General features: G+C 50.2%; 1 protein-coding gene across 14 annotated transcripts in view; it reads right to left on the reverse strand.

The window, feature by feature from the left end:
• The window catches only part of TIAM1 (TIAM Rac1 associated GEF 1), a 442353-nt gene that overhangs the window by 99704 nt on the left and 322011 nt on the right, over positions 1 to 20638 (reverse strand). For all 14 annotated transcript variants that reach the window (XM_055127804.1, XM_055127797.1, XM_055127802.1 and 11 more), the window contains 3 exons: positions 11471 to 11695; positions 9057 to 9242; positions 4217 to 4363 (listed from right to left, as the gene is read on the reverse strand). In XM_055127804.1, coding sequence (XP_054983779.1) covers positions 4217 to 4363; positions 9057 to 9242; positions 11471 to 11695 — 558 coding nt within the window. The remainder of the gene's footprint in view (positions 1 to 4216; positions 4364 to 9056; positions 9243 to 11470; positions 11696 to 20638) is intronic.

Here is a 20638-nt window from a genome sequence, read left to right on the forward strand (position 1 = left end):
CTGGTAGCAGAAGGGGAACATTGCTCAGGACCTGCCAGGAGGGGCCCCTGAGCATGGAACCAGGAATAAACCCTGAGCTGGGTTAAGAGTAGTCCCAATGGGGCTGGAAGCGATAGCATGGCAGGTAGGGCGTTTGCCTTGCACGAGGCCGACCCCGGGCTCGATTCCCAGTATCCCATAGGGTCCCCTGAGCACTGCCAGGAGTAATTCCTGAGTGTAGAGCCAGGAGGAACCCCTGTGCATCGCCGGGTGTGACCCCTCTACAAAAAAAAGCCAAAAAAAATAAAAAGAGCAGCCCCAAAACAACCAATAATCTACCATCTGCCCCTGGCAGGCAGGCTTGAATGGTGGTGGGAAAATTGTGAGCCCACATAATGCCCACAAGTAGAGAGAGATTATTGGAGAGTATTGGGGAAATTGTCTGCCATGGAGGCAGGGTGAGGACTGGGATGTGGTGTGTGTGGGGGGAATACTGGGGACATTGGTGGTGGAAAGTGTGCACAGGTGGAGGGATGCGTGTTCGATCACTGTACGGCTGAATCTCGAACATGAAAGTTTTGTAACTCTATCAATTAAAAAAAATTTTTTTAAGTAATGTGGAATTCATGCCCAATTCAATCAGCTTAGTCAATGGCTGAATAAATAGCAGTACTCCTACATTAAAAAAACAAAACAAAACAGTGGCCCCAAAACAGAAAATTAAAAAAGAATCAGTGAATGAACTCTAATGTTCAGATCTGGATAATTCATCTACATGCAAAGAAAAAAACTTAGAAAAGCCATGAACTAGGTTTACAGACAGCAAGGGGATTTCTGTTGACTGTTCTCTGCTTGTTCAAAATTTATCAGTAACTGGGGGGCCAGAGAGATAGTACAGTGGGTAGAGCATTTGCCTTGCATGTGGTTGATCGCGTTTGATCCTGGGATCCCAGCTGGTCCACCAAGCACTGCTGGAAATAATTCCTGAGAGCAGACCCAGCCAAGAGTAACTGAGCATCATAAGGCGTGACACCCCCCCCCTCCCACCAACCAAAAAAAAAATTAGTTTCCTTTTGATTACTCTGGAAATACACATTTAAGATGCAGAAAGAGTTGTTTCATTTAGAAACTAGAAAATCTAATCTAATCTTTGAAAGAGGATGAAACCTCTAACTTAAAGCTACAACCAAATCCTGATCTGCGTGCCAACAGGCAGTGAAAATCAAAACAGGAAGGTGGGAGGCATTTCATATATTGGCTAAACCCGGCAGATACTCTCAGGATAATACTCTTGATGAGGAAAGAGCCTTTCCCCAATGCAAATGAGAGATACAAAAACTACAATCATTTGTTCATTTCAAAGGACCAAATCAACACGGACATTTCAACAGGAATGCTTATGGCTTGGCAAGATTTTTTTTTTTCCTTTTAACTCTTTCCTAGAAAATATAAATTGCTTATAAGGCATTACATGGTCCTTTGACTTGAAAAAATAAGCATATTCTCTTGGATTCATTAAAATTCAGTCATGTATTTCAGCAGCAGTGCGCAGTGACGTCACCTGGCTCGAGTAAAGTAGAACCACATGAAATAAATAAGGATGCTAACGCTTTTGACGGGAGTGATGTTCAAACCCACTTGTCCACTGCCAAGTCCGGATGTGGATGTGTGGCCGTGAGCTGAGCCATCGGCAGTGCGGGGGGTCGCAGGGGGAGGCCTCTCTCCCCACCTCCACCCCCGAAAAGGAGGAAAATCCTGATTGTTTTCTGCCCCTCGCCCCCACTCCTGCTGGCCTCCTCACGAGCATCTAGTCTCTGCGGGGCCTCATCTGATGAAACATTGACTTTGCTCCAAAAGTTGCTTCTTCAGCTAGACGGAGACGCCCCGGGCAGCCAACTGGAGGTCTGTCTCTCCCCAGAAGCCGTGGAAAGAACTGCAAGAGGGCTCAGTCTGGGGCTTGGTCTCGCCTGCTTCCTGGGTCTCCTCCAGGCTCCCCCCAGAGGAGACAGGGGCGCGGCGGGTGTGACCGGGAACACCCCCTTAGCTTTCGCCATCTCTCTCTTCGTATCTGTTTCCATGAAGGAATGGTCAGAGTTTGCAAGGCGGGATCTACGCAAGCAGGTCGCTGACGTCTCACGCTATGAAAGGGCCCAAGGAAGAGGGCCAGAAGGATGCATGAAGGCATCCGCTGGGTCCAAACGCTTGATCCCAGGAGTGGGTGACATGCCTTGCATGCTGGAGGCCCCCGGTTCGATCCACGGCACCATGCACACAGAGAGTTTCAAAATATAAAACGGGCTGGAGCGACAGCACAGCAGGTAGGGTGTTTGCCTTGCATGTGGCCAACCCGGGTTCGATTCCCAGCATCCCTTATGGTTCCCTGAGCACCGCCAGGAGTAATTCATTCCTGAGTGCATGAGACAGGAGTAACCCCTGTGCATCGCTGGGTGTAACCCGAAAAGCAAATAGCAAAAAAAAAGTACACACACACACACACACACACACACACACACACACACACACACACACACACACACACACACACCACTACCACCCTGGCTGAGCGTGCTGCCTGGGACCCAAAGCTGCTATTTTCCTCCTGAAAGAGAAGCACCTATTCTTCAGGCCCGGACACTTCACCAGGCTGGGCCACATGGGTCTCAGAGCTGAACGTGTCACTCACACAGAGCCCGGGCCAGGAAGCAAGAAAAGCGGTGTGCTACCAACATGGGGTTCTTGAGAGTTCCGATGCTGAGGCCCTCTGCGGAGTGCCCTCTGTGACACCCCGAGACTCCTTTCGAGGAGGGAAGAAGGGAGTCCAGCTGGCGGTGAGCCGGCCTCCTGGGCCCCCGAGAACCATGAGAGAACTATTCACTTCATGTCAACCCCTTACACGTCAAGGGCACAGAAACAAACGCTCGTGCCAGGGGTCTGCCTCGGATCCGGCACCAAAGCAGGGGGGCCCAGCAGGCTCCACGCTGGGCCTCACGGGTGGCCTCATCCTCTGCCTTTCTCTTTGTCCTTCCCTGCAGGCACTTTTCAGGAGGTCTGAGAAGGATGCAGGAGGGAGCCGGCCCAGGGCCCGAGGAGCGTCCAATAACAGAGTTCGAGGTGATGAGGAGTCTCCTTTATCCATTCAAAGCATCTCGCATGACTTCCTCTATGTCCCCGTGGTGGACGTTCCAGAACATTCAGTCATCAACTAAGAAATGCACACGCGGACACACAAACGAATCTCGGACCCGAGCAACTTGCTTCAGAGATGGCTCGGGACTTTGCAATAGGCCTTTTCCACTGGGCTGCTCCAGACAGGGGCAGGGGCTGTCCCTCCACCTGCCCTCTAGGAGCTCCGGCCGCCGCCATTGTCTAGAAGTCAGCGAGAAGCTCCAGGTATGATCCACGGTGATGGCAAATCCCGTCTCTCGAGACAGGGGAGGAGTGTCCTTCTCCTTCCCCCACCCCCGACCCGATGGGACTCTGAGATGATGCCACATCCACCCACCGTCTACTTAAGCTCTCACACAGCCACGGTCCAGAGACATACAAACGAATCTTGGACCCGAGCAACTTGCTGCAGCACTTTCTTCAGATTCTAATTATTAAAATCTTAGAATTCTTAGAGCAGACGGCCACTCTTGTGGCCGCATGACATTATAGCATATCCATAACAAGCAATACAAAACACATAGTCTGGCATTGCATTTTCGGCAGATATGAGGGGTGATAGGACTGGTCTCGAAATAACAAAGCTAACTAAAGTAGAGAAAGAGAGTACTGTGCAAACTATCTGCCACACAGGCAAGGGGAGGTGTGAAATACTGGGGCAGAGATACTGGGGATTTTAGTGGTGGAATATGTGCACTGCTGAAGGGATGGTGCTTGATGACTGTATGATCAAAGTTCAAACATGAAAGTTTTGTAGCTGTGACTCACAGTGAATTAATACTGTAGCACTGTCGTCCCACTGTTCATCAATTTGCTCAAGCGGGCACCAGTCACGTCTCCATTGTGAGACTTGTTTGTTACTGTTTTTGGCATATCAAATACACCACGGGAGCTTGCCAGGCTCTGCCGTGTGGGCGGGATACTCTCGGTAGCTTGCTGGGCTCTCTGAGAGGGATGGAGGAATCGAACCCGGGTCGGCCGGGTGAATTAATAAAAAAAAAACAAATAAAAAGGAAAGAAATGCACAGGTGCGTACCCCCAGAGCGAGGTGAAGTGACGGAGCGGGTCCTACCTGGTTGATGCTGGGGCGGCCCTGCTTCTTCTTGGAGGTGGTGTCCAGCCCCCAGAGGGAGGAAAACCGGCTCCTCCGCTTGCTGGCGGACCGGGACATTGCCTGAGTTCGCCGTCTCACTCCGGTCTCGCCCGTACGTGCTGCCACCTGAGCAGAGCCAGGAGGAAACTCAGTCAGAGCGATGTGGGGGTTCCCCAGAGCCCCCCTCCGCCCCCCCTGCCCCGAGATGACGCCCTGTCCTGCAAAAGCCAGAGAGAGCGCTCCACTGGCTGGGCGTAACACGGACCCCTTGCACAACCAGGAGATGAGCTTGAAGAAGGACGAGGTGATGAAATCGCAACCGAGAAACGCCCGGAGTTGTGGAACGCGGGCGTTCAGATTCAAGAAAGCCGCAGGATCCAGCCCAAACGGGTGGGAAACAACAAGAAAAAAATATTTTAAGGGGCTGGAAAGATAGTATAGTGGATAGTGTGTGTGGGGGGGGTCCTTGAGGGGCAGGAGGCAACTTTTTGGGAGGGGATCCACAAAGATCTTTCTCTTCTCTCTCTCCCTCTCCCTGCCTCTCTCTCCCCCTTTCTCTTCCTCACTCTCTCTCTCCTCTCCCTCTCTCTCTCACTTCTCTCCCCTTTCCCTCCCCCTATACTCTCTCTCTCCCTCCCCAACTTACACTCACTCACACACACACACACACACACACACACACACACACACACACACCACACACCACACGTGCGCGCTTGATGGGTGAGATTTCTCTCCCTCTACTTCGAGGCTTGCTCGCCTCTTTCCCACTTTTTCATTCACTTGCTCTCTCCCCCACCTCCAATCCCACATTCTCCTTTGAATCAGCATCTTCCCTCAAGAGAACCATTTTCCTTAAAAAGGGCCAACCAGAGCAGCGCTCCAACGCCAACCGTACGTGCAGGAGCTGCCACTGCCTAACACACAGAGACCCACTGACTGACGGAACAAGGAAACAGACATCAAAAAGCCAGTGCCGACATTCGCCATCACCCCGAGACAACAACTAAACTGTGATTTTTGCATTCACAATTTCTGAAAAGCAAGAGTCTGGCAGGGCCCTGCACACCAGCCTGAGTCTTCTCAGTTAGCAGCTGACTCGTTACTGTAGTCTGTTGAACAAACGGGCACTTTATTTAGGGTTCTGAGAGAGACTCTGCCAAATTGTCGGGGACCTTGTAAACGGCAAGAGTTATTGCTAACAACCCTCAAGATGATCAAGACTCAAAATGAGCAAAGTGATGCAGGAAAAAATAAAACAAACAAACAAAAAAAATTTTTTTAAGTGAACCAAAAAGGAAAAAAGACTATTGGATGGAAAGCTCCAGAGAGTTTCTCAATGATCTTCCCTGTGACAATGGCTTCCTTTGTGGCTGAAACCCGATTACTCTATCACCCTGCTCATCTGTGCAAACGGGAACAAAGATAACCTTCTTTCAAAGAGTACAGCAGGACCCTTCAGTTAATTACCGCCAATCACCGGGCAGGCCGGGAAGCCCTCCTGTGAATGGGACTTAAATTGTAGCTCACATCTCCCCCTCCCCTTGGCCTGCTACCCTCAAACCTCCTCCTCCTCCACCTCCTCCTCCTCCAGGGCTTAAAAGCAGGGGGCAACAAAGTCTGGACAAAGACTAAATTGAGTGTTTCAATCCCATGAGAGGGGAAAAAAAAATTCCCCGAGGTCAAATGACAGGGAGAGAAGAAGAAAATGAGCATCTAATAAATCAAGAGTAAACTTCCCCGCTTGCATCCTGGAGCGGAGTTACAGAGCTGAGTGTGCGGGCACCCAGCGGGCTGGCCTGACTTGTTCTCAGGGTGAGGCGGCCCTCCAGGAAAAGGGAAGTTTGCAAAGACAGAGGGAACCTAGATTTGCATCGACAATGTGGCCAGCAAAAAAAAAAAAAAAAGGAATCGAGAAGTCACACATCCTGCTTTCAAATGAACCAGCCACAAAAGCCTAAACAAAACAGAACAAAATAAAACCAATCCAGGTCCCTTACACACACACACACACACACACACACACACACACACACACACACACACGCGCACGTGCGCGCGCGCATGGCCTACAGGAAAACAAACACAAATCACAGATATGGAGACCAAAGGAAATTAAAAGTCTGGAGCTGAGTTCTGGAAACGTCATATACAGAGGCGTTTCCTTTCCCTTCTCCGACGGGGGGGGGGGGGGGGAGAGGGGGGGAAGAGCTTCAAGGGCCCAGAAATCAATAATTAATGGATGGAATAACATCACCCAAAGCCCGGAAGTTTGAAGGGAAGATAAAGGATTTCTCCCCCAGACTCTCTCAAACCCGGTCAAAGGAAAGAGTTCAGGGCTTGGCACGCCTATCCCTTACCCCATGGCTGGCATCGGAGCGGCCCTCACACACACAATATTAAGTTGAAAGATTCCTCAAATGGGTGACTTGTATCAAGGGCAAGAACAGGAAATTTTTCATCCCAATATTGCTGAGTAGGCAGAGCGAGACTGGGAGGTCTGGTCAACAGGGGTCTGGGTCTCAGAGGAAGCGTTTTAGACTCAGGCACAGAACAGGTTTTGCCTGGAATATTCATGACAGTACTTCTGACCCATCATTACTTCAAAAAAAAAAATTTTTTTTTAAATAGGCCTTTAATAGCTCTATAGAGAGGTGGTAGTCAGGGAGACCAAGGGCTGTAATTAGCTGAACAAATCAGAATGCCAGTTTTAATAACTCCTGAAATTGGTTTAAGACTTCTTTAAAAATGTAAATCTACCCCTAATTATCCGAATGATGACGCTAATCTATTTATAAAGAATACAAACGCCTCTGACTGAATTACAGCTCTGAATTCAATGGGAGGGTACAGCTGACGTGGCCAGCCCAGAACGGCATGCTAAGGCTTTTTTTTTTTTTTAATCCAAAGCAGTTCTGGAACCTGAACTAACATTTCATTCCCCAGCAAATGTGCGAAGGTGCAGTACATTTTAAGTGGGTGGTGACTTGGAGAGGCTAAAACCATGTTACTCGCCTAGTGATTTTTTGAGAGAAGAAAGGAGCCCCAAAGTACACAAAGCTGCTCGCAATTTAGCAAGTACATGAAATTACAGATTGCAAACACACCACCGCTCTAAAGTCTGCCACTCGGGAGGGAAGGGGCAAATCCTCTCCCCGAAGCAAGCGGCTCTTCGGGGCTGGTCAGTAATGGAAGATCGGGCTGCCTTGCTCTCACGGATCAGCTGTCTTGGATCAAAACTCTCGGAGGAACTGGAAGATTCAAACACTCAAATATCACTCGAGAAGGGAGATGGCGAGACCTCTGTCTTCTAGGCAGGGTGCAGGATGGAGAGCACATGGCTGAGAGCATGGAGAGATGGATGGTGGATGGATGGATGGATGGATGGATGGATGGACGGACGGATGGATGATGGATGGACAAATGGATGAGTGGATGGGTGGGTAGATGGATGGATGGATAGTTGGGTTGTTGGATGGATGGACAGGTGGACGAATGGATGGATGGATGGACAAATGGATGAGTGGATGGATGGGTGGATGGATGGACGGACGGATGGATGATGGATGGACAAATGGATGAGTGGATGGGTGGGTAGATGGATGGATGGATAGTTGGGTTGTTGGATGGATGGACAGGTGGACGAATGGATGGATGGATGGACAAATGGATGAATGGATGCATGGGTGGATGGATGGAAGGACAGATGGATGGATAAATAGACGGATGGATGAATGATGGATGGATGGATGACAGATGGAAGACATGGACATGGAAGTCCACATACCTTTTCCATAAGATCAATAGAAAAATATGTACTTGTGTTAGTAGCACACCAATACCCAAAGAGGGCTGAGCGATTGACAAACATGTGTGTGTGTGTATGTGTGTGTGTGTGTGTGTGTGTGTATACATACCACAGACCAGTGGCTTCCAAGATTCCTGGACTTATTTGGCCTAGCCCCCTCCCCACATTTCAAAAAACACCCTCAGAGGTCCACCACCCTTCCTGTTCTTCAAGATCCTACTTTCTTTTTTCTTTTCTTTCTTTCCTTTTTAGTTTTGGGCCAGACCCAGCGGTGCTCAGGGCTTACTCCTGGTTCTGTGCTCAGGGATCACTCCCGGCATCTTGGAGAACCCTACTGGTTTCTGGGGATTGAACATGGGTCAGACATGTGGTGTTTTCTTTTTCTTTTTGGGTCACACCCGGCGATACACAGGGGTTACTCCTGGCTCATGCACTCAGGAATCACTCCTGGCGGTGCTCAGGAGACCATATGGGATGCTGGGAATCGAACCCGGGTCAGCCGCATGCAAGGCAAACGCCCTACCCGCTGTGCTATGGCTCCAACCCCGTGGGTCAGACATGTCGAAGGCAGAGGCCCTACTACCTGTGCTATCACTCTGTGACAGCCCCCTCCAACCTATAGGTCGACCAACAGAAGTGCCCCCCATTTGTGCCACTGCTACTCCCGACCCTGGATCACTCTCCTGCCGACCTCTCTGGGAATCACCACAGAGAACAGACTAGACGTACAATAACAGACTAGCTAGACCGTCATGGGTGACACTGCAGTGGCTCATGCGACTCATGTTCCCTTTGCCCAGGAATTGAGATCCTACTCGGATGGGCGTAAGGGATCAGTTCCGGAATGGATTCAGCGCATGGCTTTGATGTGCTGGGCAGAGGGCGGCCAGGTCCGAAAGCCACACACCGGGCAGGAGAACAACGAGAACAACCCTCCCCAGACACTTGCATCCCTGCTCAGGACTATCGGCCAAGAGAAGCGTCTCTCCCAAACACAACAGTGATACTCACCAGGGCATGGAAAGACGAGACAGAGAAGATGCCCAGGCGGCCCATGGCCACCTTCGTTGGCCGGCTGGCAAAGGCAAGTAGCCTTTTGGGGTTCGGCAGCTCCCCACCCTGGAGGCTAGCTAAATAGCAGCGGTAACGGAAGAGGTCCATTTGGAACTGTTCGAGGTTCTGCTCCCAGACGAAGACCTACAGGGATGGAAGATATGGAGGGAGTGAAAAAAGGAGAGGAACATTCAGTAGTAGCATACCGTACTCAAACGGTATAGAGGTCTTGGGGGCGGGGGGGGGGTGGGGGGATAGATGGTGGCAAGGTCCTCGTTTGAATCCTAAGGCAAAAAAAGGTCCCTGAAACATCTTAGTAATTAGCAGGGCGGGTAATACTGTTTTCACTGTTGATGTGTTTTCCTGCAAAGATTCGGGACAACAAATACAGTTATGACAGAAGATCCGTCAGCATCAGCGACAAGGCAAGCTGCCATCCGACGGTTCCTGGTGCAGGCATTGGAGAATGTCTGGTCCATGCTCTGGATCTCAAGGCCAGAGAGAGAAGAAACAAAACACACAGAATTTCCAGTATGGAGAACTATGAGGTTTCCCGAGGGTGAGTTTGGCATAGGAAGAAACAGAGTGAGAAGGAAAGAAAGGCAAATTCAAGATCAAGGGCTGGAAAAAAGGGCCAAGAACAACTGGGGAAGGGGTGTGTGTGAAGGGTGGGGAAGGGGGCGTGGAGGATGCTCTAGGAAACAGATGCTGGGGACCCAGACTCTGGGATACCTATAGTTCCAGCCATGAGGAGGAGCCAAGGTTATTTTTTTTTGGGTGTTGTTTTTTTTCGGGTCACACCTGGCGATGCACAGGGGTTACTCCTGGCTCTGCACTCAGGAACCACTCCTGGCGGTGCTCAGGGGACCATATGGGATGCTGGAAATCGAACCAGGGTCGGCCACGTGCAAGGCAAACGCCCTACCCGCTGTGCTATTGCTCCAGCCCCAAGGTTATTTTTTTCAAAGTAGCACAACAGAACCCAACTCCTAAGGCTGCGGGGATGGTGAGGTGAGGTAGGAAGACTGGGCGTGCAGCAAAGACACCAGGGTGTTGCCGCTTTTTCAGGTAATTTGTACTTTGTACAAATTACTTTGTACAAGAGCTACTTTGTACTTCAACTTAAAATAAAGCATGAGAGCAGTTGCCCGAGGCATTATGCCTAAAAAGGAGAAATAGCCCAGAGGTCCATCAAAAGGACAGAGAAAGAAATGGTGGTGAAACACAGAAGGCAGGAAAGCAATAAAAGGGGAAGAAGCGACTGACCCCTTCTCGAAAACACAGCAGCAAGGGAAAGACTTCAAGCACAGACACCACGCCACTGTATTGTGCAGTTCCGCTCATATGAAATATCCCAACCAGGTAAATTCACTGAGATTTATAGAATGCTGGAGAGGGCCGGGAGAGTGGGGGGTGAGGGGTGGGGTGGGCAGCGGGGCAGTGACTGGATGAGCAGGTACTGTGTTTTCCTTGTGGGGTAGTTTCTAGACTAGGCGAAGATGACAGTGGCACAGCGTGAACTGTGCAATTCTGAAGGGTTCAGTCTTTGACGGGGTAAGTCTCGCCTCAATTTTTCAAAACAGGGTGGCACTTGAGAGGCATACAGCGGGAGACCAGGGCAGACTATGCCGTGCGCCTGAACCGTAACTGTGTTCTAAATAGCATCTGTTCACATCAATACGCCCTAGACGTTGGGTCCGAGGGCCCCCTGCATCACTAGGCGGCTCTTCCTGCTGCTAAAGTAAGAGCACAGCAGGCAGGCACCCCATCTTTCCTTCTTAGCTCCAGGCGAGCTTCTGATCATCCTCAGAAATTGCCTCAGTGCCCCATTTTTTTTCCCCTCCATTTAGAATTCTTACTCCACCAAGGCATCAGAAATGAACCCCCACCACAGCCTGAGTCTGAGGCCCTCTGATAGGGCCAGAGAGAGAGCATAGAGGGGAGAGCATTTGCTTTGCATGCAGCCAACCCAAGTTCAATTCCTGACACCCCATATGATTTTCCCCGAGTCTGCTCAGAATGGTCCTTAAGTGCAGAGCCAGGGGGTAAGCTGAGTAAGCCAGGCACGGCCCAAAGCCCAGAGTAAGGATGAAGGGTCAGCATTCCAGAGTTCTGGGAGAAGGGACGTCACCCTTCTCGATGTGATGTCTTTTATCCCATACAATCTTATTCTCTTTGGATTATAACAGTCACCCATGAACAATGAATGGGTGACGAAAAACTGACAGTCACAGTAACGAAGCTAGCAGCCAGGATGACGGCTGACAGGGGATCCCACCGATGGCTGTCGAGTCGGAGGTGGCCAGAAAGACTGGCAAGACGTAAGCGACCCCCCACCCCCACCCCAGCCGGCACCCGTGGGGCGCGCTCACCTGGTCTAATATCGTCTTCTTCTTCTTGGAGTCGGTGACGGCGGACAGCTGCATCTCGCCCATCTTCTTCATCTTCTCATCCATGTCGATCTTCTGCTCCAGTTTCTTGATCTCCGACCGCAGGAGGCGGAGCGTGTCTTCCTTGTGGTGGTGTCTCGCCACGGCGGCGGCGCAGGCTGAGTGTACGGCGGTGATCCAGTTTTCCAGCTCAGTCTGACTGGTCGTCTGTAGGGGGGATGGAGGTGGGGGACAGGGGAAGGAGCGAGAGGGAAGCGTCACCTCTGAGGTTACCCGGGAGGGAGGGGGAGTCTGCAGAGCAGCCAGGCCTGGTGGAAGAACGGCCTTCCTGGCCTCCTCCTTGAGAGAACAGAGCCAGTGAGTCACCCTAGGGCAGGCACCACCTCCGCCCCGTCAGGGCTGTGGGAGTTAGGCGGCCATGGCTGTACTGCCGGGCCCATCCCGCCAGGCCCATCCCGCCAGGTCCATCCCGCCATGTCTAATTCACCATGTCCATCCCACCATGTCTATCCTGCCACGTCCATCCCACCATGTTTATCCCGCCATGCCCATTCCGCCATGTCCATCCCGCTATGTCTAATCTACCATGTCCATCCCACCTTGTCTATCCTGCCATGTCCATTCTGCCATGTTTATCTCGCCATGTCTATCCTGCCATGTCCATTCCGCCAGGTCCATTCCACCATCTCTAATTCACTATGTCCATCCCACCATGTCTATCCTGCCATGTCCATCCCGCCATGTCTATACTGCCATGTCTATTCAGCCAGGTCCATCCCACCATCTCTAATTCCATCCCACCGTGTCCATCCCGCCATGTCCATTCTGCCATGTCCATCCCGCCATGTGTATCCTGCCATGTCCATCCTATCATGTCTATCCCGCCATGTCCATCCCACCATGTCTAATCATCCATGTCTATCCCACCATGTCTATCCCGCTATGTCTATCCCACCATCTCTAATCCTCCATGTCCATCCCACCATGTTTGTCCCACCATGTCTATCCTTACCATGTCCATCCCACCATGTCTAATCACCATGTCCATCCCTCCATGTCTAATTACCCATGTCTATCCCACCATGTCTAATCCTCCACGTGTATCCCACCATCTTTATCCTGCCATGTCTATCCTGCATGTCTATCCTACCATGTCTATCTCACCATGTCTAATCCGCCATATCTATCCCACTGTGTCTATTCCACCATCTCTAATCCTCCATGTCCATCCCACCGTGTTTATTCTACCATATCTACCCTACCACATCCATCCTGCCATGTATAATCACCCATGTCTATCTCACCATGTCTAATCCTCCATGTGCATCCCACCATCTTTATCCCACCATGTCTATCCTGCTATGTCTATCCCACCATGTCTATCTCACCATGTCTAATCCGCCATATCTATCCCACTATGTCTATCCCACCATCTCTAATCAACCATGTCCATCCCACCATGTCTAAACTTGTATGTCTAATCCACCATGTCTATCCCGCCATGCATATCCCACCATGTCTAATCCACCGTATCAATCCCACCATGTCTATCCCACCATCTCTAATCCACTATGTCTATCCTGCTATGTCTAATCTGCCATGTCTATCCCACCATGTCTGTCCCATTGTGCCTATCCCACCATCTAATTCACCATGTCCATCCTACCATGTCCATCCCACCATGTCGAATCCTCCATGTCCACCCCACCATGCTTATCTCACTATATCCATCCCACCATATCTATCCCGCAATGTTCAATTCTCTGTCTATCCCGCCATGTCTAATCCGCTGTATCTATCCCACTGTGTCTATCCCACCATATCTAATCCACCATGTCCATCCCCCCATGTTTATCCCCCACGTCTATACCGCCCTGTCTATCTCACCATGTCTAATCCTCCATGTCTATCTCACCGCATCTATCCTGCCACGTCTAATCCGCCATGTCTATCCTGCCATGTCTATCCCATCATGTCTAACACGCCATCTTCATGGTACTTATTGGCCTTGCATACTGCAATGGACCGATGCTCATGCTTTCCTACCCCACACCCCGAAATTCAAGCATGGAAATCTTAACTCCCAGTGTCATATACTAGGAAGAAGGGTTTGGGAGGTAATGTGGTCATGAAAGTGGAGCCTTCATAAAGGCCATCAGTGACCTTCTAAAAAAGAGGTCAGAGAGCTACCCAACCCCCTTCACCACACAGCACACTGCGAGAAAACAGCCTGTGATGAAGTGGGGGAGTTGGCTGTCACTGAGAACCCAACTCCGTTGGCACCTGAGCTTGGAAGAACAGGGGCAAATCAATGTCTGACCTCTACAAGCCAGAACTTATGCAGTTTGCAGTAGCAGCAGGAACTAAAAACACCTGAGTGTCTCGTAAGTCAGCTGAGTGTCTCGTAAGACAGCTGAGTGTCTAGTTACTGTGAAGCACAAAAAATCAGGTCCAAGAGGAGAATGAGGCGGCCAAAGGGCATTGCTAGCCAAGGAAGACGCTAAAAGACACTATAGCCAGGTCTCGAGAGAGCTACCGTGACCCAAATCCGAAGGTTCTTGGCCAGATTTGAGCAGCAATGATCCATCCAGGTCTGAGGAAGTTGTTCGAGGCATGCAATACAGTCTAGAACACACAGGGAGAGCACCCAGAACTGCGGCCTTTGCTAAGAAAGGCCAAGTCAAGAGGAACACACAGACAAGGAGGACTGAGCCAGAGCTATATACCACATCAGGGAGGGCATTTGCCTTGCACACGGCCAACCTGGGTTCGATCTCCGGTATTCCATAGTCTCCTGATCACCACCAGGAAGTAATTCCTGAGTGTAGAGTCAGGAGTAACCCTAGAACACTGCTGGGTATGACCTAAAAATCAAAGAACAAATACGAAAGACAATGACAATGAGGATGGACACCTGCAAAAGGGCACCAGCATCAAAGTGGGCTTGCTGTGTCCCCGAGAACGCTAAAGGCAGAGATGTTTTGGGAGACAACCACTGTGCAATCGAGTGCCATTACTAAGCTCAGCCCACTGAGAGGTGAAGAAGTGCTGAGCAAGTCCAGATCATTCCTGAAATCCAGGGAAGCTGTAGAAAATATAGAAAGTGGGCCCACCTGGGGCCGGAACGATAGTACAGTGGGGAGGGCGTTATGTCTTACATACAGCCAACCTGGGTTCTATCCCCGGCATCCCATATGTTCCCTCAAGCACCACCAGGAGTAATTCCTGAATGCAGAGCCAAGAGTAAGCTCTGAGCATCACCTGGTGTGACCCAAAAAGTCTAAATAAGTAAATAAATAAACAGAAGTGGGCCCACCTGACAAATAGTTCCCTTCAGCCACCACACTCCTAAGATAGCTGCCCACGTCAATCTTTTAGGCATCAAACACTTGGTTTTCTTTCCCCCCCCCACGCATGCTCCAATTCTGTTTTCTGACTCATTTGAGTGCTGGTTTGCAAACAAAATTCTCTGAAATAGAACCCACAGCCTTGTCCCATCAGCAACTGAGAGCTGAGCCCAGGCCATGTCGTGGGTGTTGATGGCTTCTGATGCACATGGGTTTGGGATCTCACCCCAGATACAGCACCTGAGACCACAAACGCTTTCTGCGCACAGACCCAGGGCACGCTGGGGTTCATTCCAGCCATCCGCCAGGTAACTGCTTGTGACACAATAACCTCTCAGTTTCTGTATTGCAAACCATCATGCCCAAAAGGAAAGAGGGGGTGCAGGGAAGAGAAAAGTGCCTGCCATAGACATAGTTGTGGAGGGAGAGAAACTGGGGACATTGGTGGGGGGAAATGGATACTTGGGGAGGGATGGGTGTTGGGACACTGTATGACTGAATCCTGATCCTGAACAGCTTTGTAACTGTGTATCTTACAGAGGAGCCAATACATAAAAATGAATTTAAAAAAATAATAAATAAAAATCATTTATTGAAGAGAAAAAGAAAAAAAATAACTGCTCGTGTCAAGAGATGGGGAATTTTACGGTCTCCCGAGGAAACAGCAGAAATACCACCAGCGAAAGCCAGTGGTAACCTCACATGAAGGAGGAGTATAGAGTGAGGAGAGCAAGGAGGGTGAAACAGGAGGAGAAAGGGAAGGGCAGGAGGACGCATTGCGACTGTTACCCCCTGCTTCCTGTCCGAAAGCCCACTCTCCACAAGGACAGCCAGTACCTTACTCTCGTCTTGACGCATCACTTTAAAGTGATGTAAGATGGGTCAAGACCATTCCCTTTGTACACCCGAAGCTACACTGCACCAATTTAAGAAATCAATATGTGAATTTTATATTGTTACACCAGTAAGTAGTTCCCCGAGACTCTAGTCAAGGAGAAATGCCCATATCTGTTCACTTAAATCAGATCCTTTCTATTTTTTTTGTTTGTTTGTTTTGCTTATTGGGTCACACCTGGCAATGTTCAGGGGTTACTCCTGGTTCTGCACTCAAGAATTAACTCCTGGCGGTGCTTGGGGGGTATGCCGGAGATCAAACTCGGGTTAGCCCCATGCAAGGCAAATGCCCTCCCCACTGTACTATCGCTCCAGCCCCTCAGATCCTTTACAAAATAACTTTTCATTTTGGGCTGGATAGGAATAACAGATTTCTGCTTAGCGAACGCAGAAAGATTTATGCTTTGTGGTTTAACTATGTATCAAGTGATGTTTGTGATGACGTTTCTTAAATAGGCGCTGTCAAATACTGTCCTTGGTATTTTCTTCTTAAAGATGCTAATATAATAAAGACTAATAAATAAATGAGTAAATAAAGTGATGTAAGAAAAACGATGATAAATAGTTCTTTAAGATCTTCCGGTAGACACTGAACAAAATCAACCACCGCACGGGTCCCTGCCAAGCAACACACATTCTGTGTGACGCTGACATGAATGGGGACTTGGTCATTTTTTCTTTTTTATATCTTTTTGTCTGTCTAGGGGCCACACGAGGCAGTGCTCAGGGCGTACTCCTGGCTCTGCACTCAGGAGTCACTCCTAGAGTACTGAAGAGACAATATGGGATGCCGGGCATTGAACCTGGGTCAGCTGCATGGAAGGCAAGTGCCTTACCTGCTGTGCTATTGCACCAGCCCTCCTGTGTTGTATTTATTAGGGAACGAAAAAAAGTAGGATAGAAAAAAGAGCCAGTAAGGATTCTCTCTTATGACTGGGGTAAGTTTGGGGCACTGCTCACCGGAGGCTTCGCAGTGAAAGGTCATCACATGCGAGACACAAGCTCTGTCACCTGAGTTACACCCCAGGACGGAGGGTTCTCTTTCGAAGGTATTTATTTATTTTTTTACATTTTCTTTTATTTTTGCATTTTTGGTCACCTCCAGTGCTGCTCAGGGATTACTCCTGGCTTTTCTACTCAGGAATGACTCCTGGCGGTGCTGGGGGACCATATGGGATGCCAGGGATTGAACCAGGGTCGGCCGCTTACAAGGCAAACTCCTTACCCGCTGTGCTATGGCTCTGGCCCCTTGAAAGTATTTATCGACCTTTCCTTCCCTTTCCTTTCTGTGGCTGTTGCTGCGATAATCAAAGATTTGTATACACACGGTTGTGGAGCACACCTGTATACTAGGACTGAATATTTTTTGGGAAAGAGGACTGGGCCATACCACACAGGGCTCAGGGGACGGTATATGGTACCAAGGACAGACGTGGGGTCAGCTGCACACAAGGCAAATGCCCGACTCAGCCGTAAACCACATTCTCTCAATAAAAGTAATGCAATTCCGGAGGGAAAAATTACATACTGCTAGAATTTCTATTCTAAAACTATATAAAAAATAAAACTATATAAAAGCACTTATTCTTTATTGTCAGTGTACACAGATACTGATTTATAAGGATTCATGTGAATTTTATAAACGTGATAATGTAATATTATTTTAATTTTAAGACTGAAAAGGAAAACAAGAGAACTTTTCTAGGTCTCACTTGCACAGAAAGAGGCCGGGGGCTAGAGAGATAGTACAGCAGGGAGGGAGCCTTTTTTTTGAGGGGGGATCACACCCAGCGATGCTCAGGGGTTACTCCTGGCTCTGCACTCAGGAATTACTCCTGGCAGTGCTTAGGGGACCGTATGGGATGCGGGGAATCAAACCTGGGTCAGCCTCGTGCAAGGCAAACACCCTACCCACTGTGCTCCAGCCCCAAGGGCCCCTGTCTTACAGGCAGCTGACCCAGGTTTGACAGCCCCCCCACCCCCGGAGTGATCCCTGAGTACAGAGCCAGAAGGAAGCCCTGAGCACCACTGGGTGCAGCTCAAAGCTAAGTAAATCAATCTTCCCAAAGGTACAGGATCTCTACTAACTTAAATACGACTTTTCTTGGGACTTTCCTAGAGATCTTATCCATCAGCTTCACTACCAACATTATCCAACTTCCACTGTGAATAGTCCCATCAAGACTGCAACGCACAGGCACACAGAAGAATCTCAGAACCGAGCAGCTCACTGCAGAGATGCCTCTGGACTTTTCGCCAGACCAGTTTCACTGGGGTGCCTCGGACAGGGGCAGGCGTTGTCCCTCCACCTGACCCCTAGGAATCCTGGCAGCCACCAACTCCCAGAACCCAATGAGAAGTGCAGGTAGGCGGCATCAGTGATGGTAAACTTCAGGCCTCAACGGATAGGGGGTGGGCCGGTCCTTCTCATCTCCCCGCCTCTATGGGACCCTGGGATGAAGTCCATGAACTGCTTCCGGCTGCTCCTTAATGGCCACGATCCAGAGACACACAAAAGAATCTCAGGACCGAGCAGCTCGCTGCAGAGATTTCTCCAGGCCCAAATTATCTTAAAATTTTAGAATTCCAGGGGCTCTGGAGTGATAGCACAGCGTGTAGGGTGTTTGCCTTGCATGCGGCCGACCCGGGTTCGATTCCCAGCATCCCATATGGTCCCCTAGCACCGCCAGGGTTAATTCCTGAGTGCAGAGCCAGGAATAAACCCTGTGCATCACCGGGTGTGACCCAAAAAGAAAAAAATAAAAATAAAAAATTTAGAATTCCAGGAGCTTTTCATAAGAAGCAATACTAAATAAATTAGCTAGCATCTGCCTTTTCGGCAGGTTTGAGCGGTGGCAGGAAAATTCAAAATAATGGTGGTGGGAAAGTATAATGGTGGTGGGACTGGTGTCAAAATATTGAATGTAATCCATTAGTGTAAACAACTTCATGATAATTTTTTTAATTGGAAAAAATAATAAAAGAATGCAATGTAAGGGGCCAGGGCAATAGTACAGCGTGGGAAGGGCGTTTGCCTTTCACATGGCAGACCTGGGTTCAATCCCTGGCATCTCATATGGTCCCCCGAGCATCTGAGCAGGAGTGATTCCTGAGTGCAGAGCCAGGAGGAACCCCTGAGCATTGCCAGGGTGACCCAAAAAGCACCCCCCCTGCAAAAAAAAAAAAAAACAAAAAAACAAAAAACAAGACTATGATGTAAGTTGCAAACTGAGTCCCGCTGGCTCCAAAGCTGGTTCTCTAACTCTGACCGCACATGCATTGCAGAGAGCTCCCGAACTGAGGTGAGCTGCTGCCTGCACCCACTCTCAGAAGCTCCCGCGGGGGCCAGCGCGGACACTCAGGTGCGGCCGTGCTCTAACGGTGATTAGAACACTTGTGACTGCCCAGCGGGCGGGGCGCTGGCCTTGCCCTGTCTGATTCCCGGCACTTTATTTAGTTATAGAAATAAACATAAAACGCCCGTCACCTCAGCGCCCGGCAGGAAGTCCTGCTCCATCTCCCCAGCCTCTTGTCCTCCCCTGCCCGTCACTCCCTGCCACCCCACCTCGGCCACAACGCCCACGTTCTCACGCCCCCAGACACGCTCCTCGAGGAGCACTTGCAAGGCTCGAGTTACCGTCCGAATACGAGAAGAGGTCCCAGGGCAAGCACTCGAGCTGCGGATGAAGAAAGCCGAGCCCAGAGGGGAAGGGGGTGTCAGAGCCACTGATTTGAACCCTGCCACGCCCACCGGCCTGAGTGTTTCTCTATTTCCAAAAGGCCGCTCTGTCCCCCGCTTCCTCTGGCAGTCCCCCCCACCTGCTCTCAGAGGCCAGCCGGGGGTGGGGGTGTCACCTGTGTGGCTCTCTTGCCACCTGTGGGTTTAGGGTAGGACCATGGCTCTGGGCTCTGGGGTGTCATTCTGGAAAGGGACGCGTGTCCCAGCTAAATGAAAGCCCCCCGAGTGACTCCCTTGCACTCGGACTCCTTTGCTCACAGAGGCACAGAGGCGGGTGGGGAGGGGAGGGAGGGGAGGGAAGGGAATCAGGGTCGCCACTCTGCCAGCCCAAGCCCCTAGTGTCCAGATACAAGACCGCTCCCAGACTACATGGGGGGAGGGGGTAGGTCCAGGGACGGCTTGCAGGTTCTGGGGTTGTTCCTTACCGGAGCGTAACCTGACCCACCCTGTCAGACGTTGGACAGACGAGACGGGCTGAGAAGGGATTCTGTGCTTAAAATGGGGGCCGGAGGCTGACATAGAGAAGGGACCACCAAGTCAATGATGTTTGGAGGGCTCGCTCGGGATGGGAGATGCGTGCTGAAAGTAGACTATGGACCAAACACGATGGCCGCTTAGTACCTGTATTGCGAACCCTAACACCCAAAAGGAGAGAGAGTAAGAGGGAATGTGCCTGCCACAGAGGCTGGGGGGGGTTGAGGTGGGGGTGGGAGGGATGCTGGGATCATTGGTGGTGGAGAATGGGCACTGGTGCAGGGATGGGTACTCGATCACTGTATGACTGAAACATAATTATGACAGTTTGAAGTCTGTAACTGTACCTCACAGTGATTCATTAAAAATAGCACTGCACTGTCGCACTGTCATCCTGTTGTTCATCAATTTGCTTGAGCGGGCACAAGTAATGTCTCCATTGTGAGACTTGTTACTGTCTTTGGCATATTGAATCCACTTGCCAGGCTCTGCCGTACAGGTGGGGTGCGGGCGGAATACTCTTGGTAGTTTGCCGGGCTCTCTGAGAGAGATGGAGGAGTCCAACCTGGGTCGGCCGCGTGCAAGGCAAATGCCTGACCCACTGTGCTATTGCTCCCGTCCCATTAAAAATAAAAATAAATAAATAAATAAATAAAGTCCCAAGGAAAATAAATAAATAAAATGGGGGCTGAAGCA

The sequence above is a fragment of the Sorex araneus genome, chromosome 2 (genome assembly GCF_027595985.1).
Source record: "Sorex araneus isolate mSorAra2 chromosome 2, mSorAra2.pri, whole genome shotgun sequence".
NCBI classification, from domain to species: Eukaryota; Metazoa; Chordata; class Mammalia; order Eulipotyphla; family Soricidae; genus Sorex; species Sorex araneus.